This window comes from Vicia villosa, linkage group LG5, assembly GCF_029867415.1.
Source record: "Vicia villosa cultivar HV-30 ecotype Madison, WI linkage group LG5, Vvil1.0, whole genome shotgun sequence".
Classification (NCBI taxonomy): domain Eukaryota; kingdom Viridiplantae; phylum Streptophyta; class Magnoliopsida; order Fabales; family Fabaceae; genus Vicia; species Vicia villosa.
In genome coordinates, this window is record NC_081184.1 from 16,258,874 (window position 1) to 16,272,206 (window position 13,333).

At 31.7% G+C, this 13,333-nt stretch overlaps 1 protein-coding gene across 4 annotated transcripts; it reads left to right on the forward strand.

The window, feature by feature from the left end:
* Positions 1–366: 366 nt before the first annotated feature.
* LOC131601404 (delta-1-pyrroline-5-carboxylate synthase-like) lies at positions 367–10,888 on the forward strand. 4 transcript variants are annotated; one of them, XM_058873218.1, is made up of 20 exons: positions 367–617; positions 4,917–4,988; positions 5,309–5,412; positions 5,833–5,935; positions 6,025–6,186; positions 6,568–6,857; positions 7,170–7,320; positions 7,564–7,728; positions 7,894–7,971; positions 8,344–8,433; positions 8,634–8,720; positions 8,828–8,914; positions 8,999–9,095; positions 9,185–9,288; positions 9,404–9,479; positions 9,726–9,876; positions 9,971–10,039; positions 10,140–10,206; positions 10,298–10,368; positions 10,486–10,888. In XM_058873218.1, exons 1-20 carry the CDS (start codon positions 435–437, stop codon positions 10,568–10,570), a joined length of 2,292 nt encoding a protein of 763 aa, XP_058729201.1. In that variant the 5' UTR covers positions 367–434; the 3' UTR covers positions 10,571–10,888. The 4 variants fall into 4 exon arrangements, with proteins under 4 accessions (XP_058729201.1, XP_058729202.1, XP_058729203.1 ...); XM_058873219.1 differs by having other exon boundaries at positions 6,580–6,857; XM_058873220.1 differs by lacking the exon at positions 367–617 and adding an exon at positions 3,906–4,370.
* The last annotated feature ends 2,445 nt before the right edge of the window (positions 10,889–13,333 follow it).

Genomic DNA, 13,333 nt, shown 5'->3' on the forward strand with positions numbered 1-13,333 from the left:
GAAATTTCTAATATAAAATATAACTTCTATGAGTTTTGCAAAGACTCGATGTTTTATTTAAAGCAGGTTTCAGTTGGTTAGAAAAATTTTTTACTCTGAATTTTATTCTTGATTTTTGTAAGCGGGTTTGAGTGTCTCTAATACTCTCTTTTAAATAATCCTTACTTATAAAAAAAAATGAATAACATCAAATTTAAATTTACACTTCTGCACATAAATATATGTATAATTTTTTATCATCTAAATTGTAATAGAATAAGAATATACGTATAACAAAAAATATACCTAGTCTTATCTCAAATTAAAAAATAGTAGTTGGTAAAGGACAAACCTCAAATCCTGTGCCTTTAAAAGCCCTTGTCTCTCTGAACTAAACCTCACTCACACCATCACTGGCCTCTTCTTTCATTGTCCTCCCTTCAAACAAAATTGATATGAAAACAATGGAAGTCTTGCAAAATGGCTTTGCAAAGATTGCAAATACTAAAATTTATGAGAAACCCCTTTCTAATGGAACAATAAATCATCTTAACTTGATAGCTGAAACAGAGGATTTGAGCAGCAACATGGATCCTTCTAGGACTTTTGTCAACAAGGTTAAGCGTTTGATTGTTAAGGTATCATCAATTTCTTCATCTTCTTTGTTTTTTCTTATATTACAAATATACATTATTATGTTTATTCTTTGCTCAATGTTAAACATTTTGTTTATTAGTATTCAGATTCAGATCAAATGGAAAGAGATTTCTTTCTACTTAACCAGAAAATTTGAGTTAGAATTATTCCTCAGCATAAGTTAAATTCTTCTGAAAAGAGATTATTCCATGAAGTTGTTAATAGATGATACTCCATTTTTAAAAAGTTTTTTTTTAATAATTAAGATTTTAATGCAAGTAGTTTTTACGTAGAGAACCATAAATGTAAGATCAAGAAATATTTGGTTTTTGATGTAATTATTTTTAAAGTCACGTATTTAGTTAGTTGTTATAATAATTTTTTTATTTTCTTTATCGTAATATTGCTTTCTTTAATTTTTTCATAATTTTTATTTTATTATTATTTTTTACTGACACAATTTTTTCGTATAAATTTAAATAAGTACTAAAAGTTTCGGCCACAGGTTATTATAATAAAAAGATATTGAAAAATTTCTGTGCTCTTTTGGCAGTATGTTTACGTGGGTTATGAGTGGTAAATAGGCATGTTCGTCCCGTTTATGTAGGTCATGTAAAAATTCAAAAAACAAAAGAGGTGGAGCGGACGTAGTTAAAAGTACTTTTCTAAAACATTGAGTCGTCTCGTAAAAACTGAGTCGTCTCGTAAAAACGTAAGAGTGGGGCAGAAAATGCCCGTAGACTTTACATCTTTTAAGCCTAAAAGTGTATAATTCTATGTAAATGTCCGTGCCTGCAAAAAATTGGGGCAGAGCGGGAGAAACATATTAGAAGTTGCGAGTATTAAATCTTGACCCATCTTAAAAAAGTATGGAAAAAACGAGCATGTTTAACAGATCAGACCTATTTTACCACCCCAAGTCATGAGTGGCCTCTACCATTTTTAATAATAAAATGGTTTAATGGATATATACTAGGGTTTACAAAGTCATTAAATAGAAAATCAACAATTTACAATGTTCTTGAAATAATTTTAAAATAAAAATGTGATGTAGTAAAATATATGATCGTCATTGATTGACAGTGTAAAATTAATTTAGACTGTCAATATATTATTATCCTCTCTATTGAAATATGAATTAAATGATTATACACTGACATAAAGATTGACGTCTAATAAAAATATAATTTGATTTGACAAGATATATAGTCTTAATTGAAAGTGTAAAATCAATCCATCATCCATTTTTTCATTAAAAAATTTCAGTAGTTACACAAAAAATTCAAAATGTTTAATAATTTATTTATAAATTGGTGATATTTTAATTATTAAGTATAAGGTAACAAAAATTCCAATAAAAAAATAGAACGTGCCAAGTGGGTCATTTTATCCTGCACATGGAGACGCAACTGTTATTTGTGGCTGTTAAAAAGAATTGGACATTTTCCTTTTAAGTACTTATTTGTTTTTGCATGATAGTGGAAGAAAGATCTAGGAAGAAGAAAGTGAAAGGATTACTAGTTTTTCCTTTTAAGTACTTATTTGTTTTTGCATGATAGTGGAATAACATTAAAAAAGAATGGAAGGGTAGGTTACCCACATATATTGTTTTCGCACCATTGAGTGGAAAGGAAAGGAAAATTATTGTGTTTATGCAGGTTTAAAAACTCGCATTGAAATGGTTTTATTGTATTTTTGATTGTAGTTGTGAGATTGAACCGTCATTCTCCTTGTTAAATTTAACGTTAATTATTATTGGACTAACTAACCATTAGAATAAAATATATTTAGTTGTAAATAAATTATACATGCTAAAAAAATAGTATTTTAAATTATATATATGTTATTTTTATAAGGAGTAGTTTAATCATTTATGAAACGTCTTTGTCTTTCACTTTCATGTTACTAAAGAGAAGACTACACTTGTAAAGTATCTTAAAGACATGTCATTTTATAAATAGATAATTTCCCTTTTATGAAGTGGCATTAAAAACAAAAACTCATATAGTGGAAACATTTTGTATGTGAAGTTTTTATAAAAACAATTAAAAAAAATATAATAATAGGACAAACAAACAATTCTAACATCAAAAAGAGTATAAAGTAGATAACAACAAAGTTTAAAATATTCAATAACAACAAAATCTTTAGGATAGAACCATTAAAAAAACTCTAAGCTATTAAGGGGTTCATTTTTTTTAATTAGATGTTTATATAGTTCATTTCTTATAAAAAAAGAATTATGTATTAAAACTTTAATTAGATATTTATGTACTACTAACATTTATTTATCCCGTTTGTGAATACCGATCGTACCTGATCAAAACAGGTCGTCAATAGTCTGTAATTTGTTGAATTTTTTGTGAATGAGGTGTATTTGCAAGATACTCCGATATCGAAATAAGTATGAGTGCATGAAATACATGTACAAGAGGTTAGAGTGAGAAAGATGAATACCTAATCCTATAATGAAAGAGATATTTTATATGCATAAAAAATGTTATGTAAAAATATTTTTTTTATAAATTTTTTGAGGTATTTTTCTAAAATATAACTAATAAAGATGTTTCAAAATATTATTAGTTATTAGAAAATTTGAGTCAACAATTCATTTCTTTAATTTATTTTATCTTCACTTTAAATAAAAAAATTGGTTAATCGTATAATGGATTTCAGTAATAAAATTTGGAATAATCAATTTAGAGTGTTAGAGAAATTCTTTTGACGAGAATAATTATTGATTTAATAGTTTAATTTTTTATCGAGTAAATTAGTGATTAAAATTTTAATTTTTTAAAGGTGAATAAATAAAACGTCGTAGACTCGAAATCACATCCTTACATTCTTATATTCTTCACTAGTTATCAACTGAATTTATTTAATAAAGCTATAATAGTTTAATTATATATATAAATTTATTATTATTACTATTATTATTATTATTATTATTACTATTATTATTATTATTATTATTATTATTATTATTATTATTATTATTATTATTATTATTATTATTATTATTATTATTATTATTATTATTATTATTATTATTAGAATCTAACAAGTGCTTTTGGAACATTTTAAAGAATTTTTTTGAAAAAAGTTATTTTTAGAAACTTAAATAATTCAATTTTCAATACACTAAATAAACAAATTCTAATAATTTTTTTAAGCTTTAAGTAGTATCATAAAAATATTCGTTAGCATATTGAAAAAGTACTATTCAAAGTTTCAAACATAAAAATCCAATATAAATTAAATAAAACATATTGAAATTGCTTATTGCTCAAATTGAACCTGGTCATAAATATTTCAAAATACTTTTTTGACCATTGTTTTATTTACATTTTATATTTATAAATCAATTTCTTTTCTCACCATTTTATCAATTAAAAAAGTGACAATATTGCAATTAAAATCATAAAATAAATAAATCCACTAAAATTTTATCATAGTAGAAGAGTATCGCTAAAAATGATAAAGACTTGAACATCCCTGATTCGTAGAGCCCACAGATCCTTTTGAATTTCGTGGACACGTGGCAGCCCCACATCAAATGAAACGTAACTATATATTCTCCTCTCCCGCTTTCAACATTTTCGCATTTCCAATACTCGTTTTCAGCTCAACTCGGACTCTCCGTCACTCACTTAGCTCACTGTAACTCGTTCATCTTGACTCAATTCTACCGAGTCTTGAACTCCATGGATTCATCTCGAGATTTCGTCAAGTCCGTTAATCGAATTGTAGTCAAGGTCTTCTTCATCATTTCTTCAATTCAAGAAATTCTGTTAGCATGATCATCGTCAATTTTCTCATAGCTGTTGTTATTATTCTGGATTCTGGATTATATGCATTCTTTATGTTGTAATGTAGTGTATAGTTCAATAATTTCGATTAGATTTTTATTGATTATAGTTTTCTTATTATCTAAGATTCTTAGATCAATTTGGAAAATGTATACTGAAGCATGCTAATCAGTCTTGTATGCGAAGATTGTCTTGAATTTGATATCATGTGAGACACTCGTCTGATCTTGATCGGACGATTATTTTTTGTGTAATTAGAATCCGACGATCCAAATTTGCAGGTGTAATTAGAATCCGACGATCCATAGCTTGTGTTAATTTTATTTGGCCAGGAAATATATTCATTTTTAGTGACTGTAAACTAGTTTATATGATTAAAAAATCAAAAATAAAATCGTTGAGATACTGATATTTGATTTCTTGATTTTATGATAAAAAAAATTTTGCTATTCTGTAATCATTTTTTGTTTGTTTTGATTTTCTGTATTGAAGGTTGGAACAGCTGTTGTTACCCGAAGTGATGGAAGATTAGCACTGGGTAGACTTGGAGCTCTATGTGAGCAGGTATGTATAATGTGTATATATATTTGTATGATTGTACCTATGTATCTAAGTTCATAAGTTGCAAATAATTTCAGTCTGAGAACAAGAGAGTATTCGAAAGAGGTTATTTAGACTAATTTCATGACCTAAGCAGTTAATTGGACTTCATGATATCTTGCTAAATAATTTTTGATTAAATCGTTTATCAATGACGAAGAGGAAATGGAAGGATAAAAAACTTTGTTTTTGTTCTGTGAAATGGTTACTTGTAAGGTATTTGTGTGTGCATGTTTTCTTTTATTACTTTGTCACTGAAAGCTGTCTTTTGGACGAAATTGCAGCTGAAAGAACTAAACCTCCAAGGCTATGAAGTTATATTGGTGACTTCAGGTGCTGTTGGGCTTGGGAGACAAAGACTTAGATATCGCAGATTGTCTAATAGCAGGTTCAAATACATCTCTTTTACTATCATAACTGTATCTTTTCCATTCCAATGACATGAATATGATTTCCATCCAATAATGGTCTTCATTTCATACTCTCATTATTTAAAAAATTACTAACAGCTTCAGCATTATGTTATGCTCCAAAACAGCATTAGTTTTCACCAAAACTATGAAATGAAGAATATATGTCTTAACTTAACTTGAAGTCATTGTGGAAAAGAATTAGACTGATATAAGCTTGAAGGAGTTAATGCACATGTTAGCTTGTTTGTTTTATATTTTGAGGTCTCGTGGAGCAATGTTTTCTTGCTTTGCTTTCAGAAAACTCGTAACTAAACTAGCATATACTACTAATTTAAGTTAAAGTGATAGAAAACAAGAGTGCCAAACCTAAAAAAAATTGTTTATTTGTCATGCAGCTTTTCTGATCTTCAAAAGCCACAAGGTGAACTTGATGGAAAAGCTTGTGCGGCTGTTGGGCAGAGTAGTCTCATGGCTCTTTATGATACTATGTTTAGCCAGGTCGAACCAAAACTTAGTTTGCACATGTTAATTTTTAAAAAAAAATTCTTCTTCCATATGGATGCTGATAAATTTTTTTCCTTATGCAGCTAGATGTGACTTCTTCCCAACTTCTAGTGAACGATGGGTTTTTTAGCGATGCAGGTTTCAGAAAACAACTATCAGAAACAGTTACCTCATTATTAGATTGCAGGGTCATCCCCATTTTCAATGAAAATGATGCTGTTAGTACTAGGAAGGCACCATATGAGGTATTCTAGATTTTCTTGCGATATTTCATTGGGTTAAATCTATCTTTGATCCTTATAAAATTGATAAAATATGACTGGTCCCTAAATTTTTTTTCTGCTTTAGTCCCTAAAATAAACGCCATTTGTGTGATTTTAGTTCCTAATAGGGGACTGGCAAGGAGACACTAGTTTTGTTGTTGTTCGTAATGAAAATGAATAATTCTTTGTAGGGATCAAAATCATTTTTTGTTTCAATTTTATGGTGATTAAAAACATATTTTAATTTAACCCAATTTCAATGAATTATATCTTTATTTATTTTTAAAAAACTTTAATTTTCTTTTGACAACATGGTCTAGTCATGGTGGCTTTGTAATACTTGGTATTTCCTTAAATTGTAAGCATCGCGTGCAGGATTCCACTGGTATATTTTGGGACAATGACAGTTTGGCTGGTCTATTAGCACTTGAACTTAAGGCTGATCTTCTTGTTTTATTAAGTGATGTTGAGGGCCTTTATAGCGGTCCTCCAAGTGACCCAAACTCGAAATTAATCCATACGTATATAAATGAGAAGCATAAAAAAGAAGTTACTTTTGGAGACAAATCAAGATTGGGCAGAGGAGGTATGACTGCTAAAGTCCGTGCTGCCGTTGGTGCTGCTAATGCTGGTATCCCTGTTATTATAATTAGGTATGTAACATTTTTGTGCTGTGTTTCATTCTCTAACAAAGTGTTTTCTTTTATCGTGTACTGTAAATTACGCTCATAGTGCATGTAACTCATGGGAAAAAAAAGAAAAAGAAAAATGGAATTTTGTACGCTTGCAACAACTTTGTATCTACAAAAAATATCTATTATCCTGCATTTAGTTCATGTAATGAAAAAGGATTCTAATATCTGTCATGAGCAATGTTATAATTTGAATGTAGTGCATGATTTCAAGTATACACCTGGGTTTTACATTTTACTGACTTTGAAATTGTATTTCAACTCCGTTTTAAGTGGCTATGCCACAGACAACATTATACGAGTGCTTCAAGGGGAGAAAATAGGTACCGTCTTTCATAAAGATGCACATCTGTGGAAAAGCTTAAAGGAAGAGACTGCACATGAAATGGCAGTTGCAGCACGTAATAGTTCTAGACGTCTTCAGGTAAAAACAGTTATATAATGAGAAAACATGTAAAATATTATCACATTCACCTTCATGGAAAACTATAGGGGTAAAAAATGAGCTTGGTGACTCATTGTATTTTTCTAAATACAAGTTTAGTAATGATAACTTTTTAAGGACTAATATAGAAATTTTACAATGACCTTGTTTACATGCTTTCTTTCCAACAGTGATCTGATGTAGGATAGTCATTTGAATTACATTGATATTTTTGGCTTTCAGGCCCTAAAATCTGAAGAAAGGAGAGAAATATTGCTGGCCGTGGCCGATGCATTGGAGAAAAACCAAAAGTTGATAAGGTTAGAGAATGATGCTGATATTGATGATGCGTCGGAAGCCGGATATGACAAGTCTCTGATATCACGTTTAACCCTGAAGCCTGAGAAGGCAAGAGCTTAATTTGGTTGCATATACTGGAGTTAAAATTAAAGGATACTACACCCAGATTTTGACTATTCCCTTTGTCTAACACTGATTCCTCACAATCCAAAACACGATTTTTAATGAATGTGAGCATGTGTTTTATCTGAACTTTGATTTTGTACTTAACAGATCTCTAGTCTTGCAAAGTCTGTGCGCGTGCTGGCAGATATGGAAGAACCAATTGGCCAGATTTTGAAGAGAACTGAGGTCAGATCAAAACCCCTTTTCATTCATTTGAAGGATGCTCTTATCCTCCAAACTTGAATATTTATTGGTCTAGATCCTTTAAATAACCCGAGCTGAGCTAGGCTGACTCATAAAGGGGCAAAAATTTCCGTGTGTATTTTTATATCCACAAAACTTGAATCCCAAACCTTATGTAAGAATAACATAGCTTCTTGCCACTTGGACCAAAAAATGTGTCTTTCCAGTATTTGGTTAAATGAAAAATTCTGAAATGGATTTTGTAACTTATGTTCACTGATCTTGAACTAAGATAAACAAACAGTCAGTGACAGATTTTGACAAAAAATAAGTTTAATCATTTAGACAGTTCTGATTGCTATTATATGTGTTCAGCTAGCAGATGACCTCGTCTTGGAGAAAATATCTTGTCCTCTTGGTGTCCTCCTGGTTATATTCGAGTCTCGACCTGATGCTCTTGTTCAGGTATATAAGGCACCCTGTCTTATGCATCTTCCATTTTCAAAAATTACTTCGCATGACAAAATATAAGTACATTCTAGTATAAGATGATTATTGTTTCATTACATCATCATATTTCAATATATCCTTTTTGTTCTTGCAATATTTCCTTTTAGTGAATTTGGATATTGTTGCTTAAGTTGTTTGTTTATATGAATTAACAGATAGCAGCATTGGCAATTCGAAGTGGAAATGGCTTATTACTTAAAGGAGGAAAGGAAGCCCGAAGATCAAATGCAATCTTACACAAGGTTTACCTATTTATTTTAGTTGAGGCTGTAGTTTTTTCAGGTCAATCTGGATCGTCATTTGAGTTATAAAAAAGTTTCCATCTTTTCATATTTCTTCTTTACCGTAGATCATCGCATCAGTCATGCCAGATACAGTCAGTGGCAAACTTATTGGGCTTGTCACTTCAAGAGATGAAATTCCAGATCTACTCAAGGTAGATATTACAAGAGAAAAATCCTTATAATGGTATGATACTATAGTGCGATGATTTTCCACTAATAATTAAACTCTGCCACAGCTTGATGATGTGATAGATCTTGTGGTCCCTAGAGGAAGTAATAAGCTGGTTTCTCAAATCAAGGAGTCAACAAGAATCCCTGTTCTTGGTCATGCTGGTAATGCATCGTATATAAAATATAAATTTACTACGTGTAGACTTGTAAAATAAACTAGGGATTCTATTGATATTTTTTCTGTTATGCAGATGGAATTTGTCATATATATGTTGACAAGTCTGCTAATATTGATATGGCAAAGCATATAGTTAGGGATGCAAAGACTGATTACCCTGCAGCCTGCAATGCATTGGTAATTAGCATTCATATCCTTTGCTATGCAAACACTGGTTTTTCTTGCTTATTGTTTGTGATGTGAATATAATTTATGGACTGTGCTCATCAAAATAATGTCATAAATTTTTTAGGAGACACTTCTTGTACACAAGGATCTGTCATCTAATGGTGGACTTAATGAGCTTATCCTTGAACTCCAACGTGAAGGTTTGACCTTATCTCTAAATGGTTTATATGATTCAAATTGAAGTTTTTTATTTGTTTTTATCGTAAGAATAATTGGATTTTACAAATTCAAATGTAATGTAATCTCTGTTATATTATTTTAGTTGTGTTTAAATCTAGTCGTCTTTTGTGATGATTGGATATGCACGGTGCAACTGTCTAAAAATAGTCCATCAAGTTTGCTCAAAATCCGGAAAACTTGTATTAACAAAGGAAAATGGCTTGCAGGTGTTGAATTGTATGGTGGACCAAAAGCTAGTGCCATGCTAAATATTTCTGAAGCGAGTTCCTTACATCATGAGTACAGCTCACTTGCATGCACAATTGAAATTGTAGATGACGTCTCGGCTGCCATTAACCACATAAATAAACATGGAAGGCAAGTTCGAGCTCTCGTAATAAATTTCATTTTTGTCATCTGAATCATATTTTATTGTGTAAAAGGTCTCATGCTTTATTTAATGTCTGGGCAGTGCTCACACTGAATGCATTGTCACTGAAGACTCTGAAGTTGCTGAGACCTTCTTATCTCAAGTTGATAGGTATGTATTTCAAGCCAAATGCCCAAGTCAAATCTTGAGTCTTGCTTACTTGATGATATTGGTTGTTAAAAATATCCATTTTTGCTTTATGCATAAACAGTGCTGCTGTATTCCACAATGCAAGTACACGGTTTTGTGATGGAGCACGCTTTGGGCTTGGGGCTGAGGTTATGCATCTTCCAGAAAAAAATATTGTTATTAGTAGCAAAGTTATTGAATTTTTCTCATGTGTTTTTGGTTCTTTCAATTGTTGAACAGGTCGGAATAAGTACAAGTCGAATTCATGCTAGAGGGCCTGTAGGCGTCGAGGGGTTGTTGACAGCCAAATGGTATTGATTATTGAAGTAGATTTTGTTTTAATAAATACAATAGTACTTCAAATGAACAAAAACTACAAGGTCATTTCTTGGCTCATACTTAAAAATTGTGGATATGATACAATGCAGGATATTGAGGGGGAGTGGACAGGTGGTCGATGGCGATCGAGGTGTCAAGTATACTTTCAAAGAACAGCCACTGAAGGCAAAATAAGTAAGCAGAACACTAGTTCAAGCTGATATGCTCGCCTCATCAAAATGCGTCTCTTATCTGTTCTATTTTGATAAGTAGAAGTTTCCGAGATGATGTTCATACAGAATCTCTATTACCACTTTTCAAAGCCTTTTTCTTATCAAGGGGAAGAAAATAATAATCAGGTTAATATTGTAGTATGACTATGCCATTAGTATTTCATAAGAGATCCCATGTTTGTAAAACATCAGTGCTGTGACACTTATAAATCTTTTCACTGCATCCTATTGAAGTTGAAAAACTGTGGAGGAGTGTTATTCTCCCGGTTATTTTAGAGAATTGAATTTGTTTGAGCTACTTTCAATCCATATATCTACTACTGACTATTTGAGCACTTCCATTGCTTTTTCAAATCATTATTTGTGCATTATGTCACCTAAAGAGCTTCACAAGAAGGAGCATTAGCATATATTTCTGGCCGGCAGTGTTCAACTGATGCCTTCACTATCCCCTTCATTGATTAATGTCACCTGCCATCCTCTTCATACTAACGCTAGCTATCTTTTATTTAGTGTACGAGAGAGATTGTGTTTGCAATTCTGAATTTGTGGTTGGCCGGTGGTGTTAATATCTTTGTACACATGCGTTTAATAAAATCATAAAAAACAGATATTTATTGACATGTTTTTGGAACTAATAAAGCAGTTTATTTTGTGAAAGATACAACTTTGCAAGATGTAATTTGTTCATGACGCCACGTTTAATCCAATCGTGTAAACTATCTGAGAAATTTATATGTCATCCTCAAAATTAGACTTTGCAAGATGTAATTTGTTCATGACGCCACGTTTAATCCAATCGTGTAAACTATTTGAGAAATTTATATGTCATCCTCAAAATTAGACTTGGCACCCCCATATTTTTTTAACTCAATTTTCTTAAAAAAAATTGAGATACAAAGAATTTCCGAAAGAAATTTTCGGTATGCACTGTAAAATTTCCAGTTTAATATACAGGAATTTTCTGTTATAAGGAAATTTCCAGTACATCATACCGAAAATTGTTTTTATCTTAAAATTTACGGTATATCGGAAATTTCAAATTTTCGGAGAGTACTGAAAATTTTATTATAACTAAAATTTTTGGTATGTTTCAATTTTAATTTTTTTAAACGGTTGAGATTTTGCTGACACTTTTGGAGGGTCCTGATTGCACCGACATATTTGTGTGAACTAGAATGCACTACCATTTATATAAATAGAGGTGTTTGGGTTTTTTTTTTTTTGAAATAAAAGAATATATATTATTTCAAAGAACTATGTACAAGAACAATCAAGTCCCAACTAACATGGACATTACATCATTAGCAAAGCTATATTTTTCCTATATTTGACTTTGAACCAACCTCTAAACACTATAGTATCAATGATTTTAGTAACAACTATACTAGTATCTTCATTATTGTTAGTGCCAAAAATCCTCTCATTACGATATTGCCATATACCGTAAATGGTTTCAGCTGTAGCAATTTTCAACACATAGGAATAGAAGCCTTTCCCTTTAGTTTGTTGAATTATCCAGTTGATCTCTTCATGCCAATGAACAGGTTGATGGTTCATCTCAAGCCATTGTAAAACTGCCTGCCAAATGTGTTTGGTAACCCTACACTCAATCATCAAATGGTTAATGTCTTCCACACTCTCCATGCACAGGTTGCAAGTATCCTCCTGAAGCATTCCTAACCTCTTCAATCTGCTCTTGGTAGCCAGCCTATTATGGCAAACAAGCCAAAGAAAAACTACTGCCCTGGGCCTAGCAGCATTATGCTGAATTATATGACTCCAAGTCTCATCATTATCACCCTTGGCCAATTGATCATAGAACTTCTTCATTTTGAATTTGCCTCTGCTCTTCATGTCATTCCAAAGCTGCATATGTTCATGAATATCCTCCCTCCTAGCCATTATATCCTTAAGGATCCAAGAAGCATTAGTAGGCAGCTTGACAGTCCAGACAGTAGCTTGCTTTACAAAATAACCATGTACCCATTTCACCCATAGGCTATCCCCCTTCAAGCTAAGATTCCATAAGTATCTCATCATAGCAGCTTTACTCCATATCTCCATGTTTATGAGGTTCATACCTCCATTGTTGATGGAACTGCAGACTCGAGACCAGGCAATGGGGCTCTTTCGACTATTATCAGTACCTGTCCACACAAACGCTCGACAGATAGCATCAATTTTGTGAATGACATTCTTAGGGATGGGGAAGCACATCATCCAATACTGAGTAATAGCCAGAAAGATACTTTTAACCAACAGGATTCTACCAGCAATGCTAAGTAATTTAGAGGACCAGTGTCTAATTCTGCTAAGAATTCTCTCAATCAGTGGCAAATAATGAATGGTGCTCAGTCGTTTGCTTGCTAAAGGGACTCCAAGATACTTGACTGGAAGAGTGCCTCTACCAAACTTAGTGATCTCTTGGATTTTGTTGCATATCTCTTCCTCCATGCCACTATAAAAAATTTTGCATTTTTGGGGGTTCACACTAAGGCCAGTTGAATCTGAAAATTGCTGGAAAGCTTTCATCATGAGAAGAACTGAATTAACATCCCCTCTGCTGAATAAGAGGACATCATCAGCAAAAGCCAAGTGAGTTATGCCCAGTTTAGCACATTTACTGTGGTACCTGAATGCATTGGTATTTGTCATCTTCACCATTATGTAAATAATCCATGATGATGACAAAGAGCAAATGGGAGATTGGATCCCCTTGCCT

Bases quoted from the DNA above. Each gene is read 5' to 3' on its own strand.
- LOC131601404 (XM_058873218.1), top strand. From the start codon at position 435: ATGAAAACAATGGAAGTCTTGCAAAATGGCTTTGCAAAGATTGCAAAT. The intron at 9,096-9,184 runs GTAATGCATCGT...TCTGTTATGCAG, and splicing joins CCCTGTTCTTGGTCATGCTG to ATGGAATTTGTCATATATAT. The intron at 9,877-9,970 runs GCAAGTTCGAGC...ATGTCTGGGCAG, and splicing joins CACATAAATAAACATGGAAG to TGCTCACACTGAATGCATTG.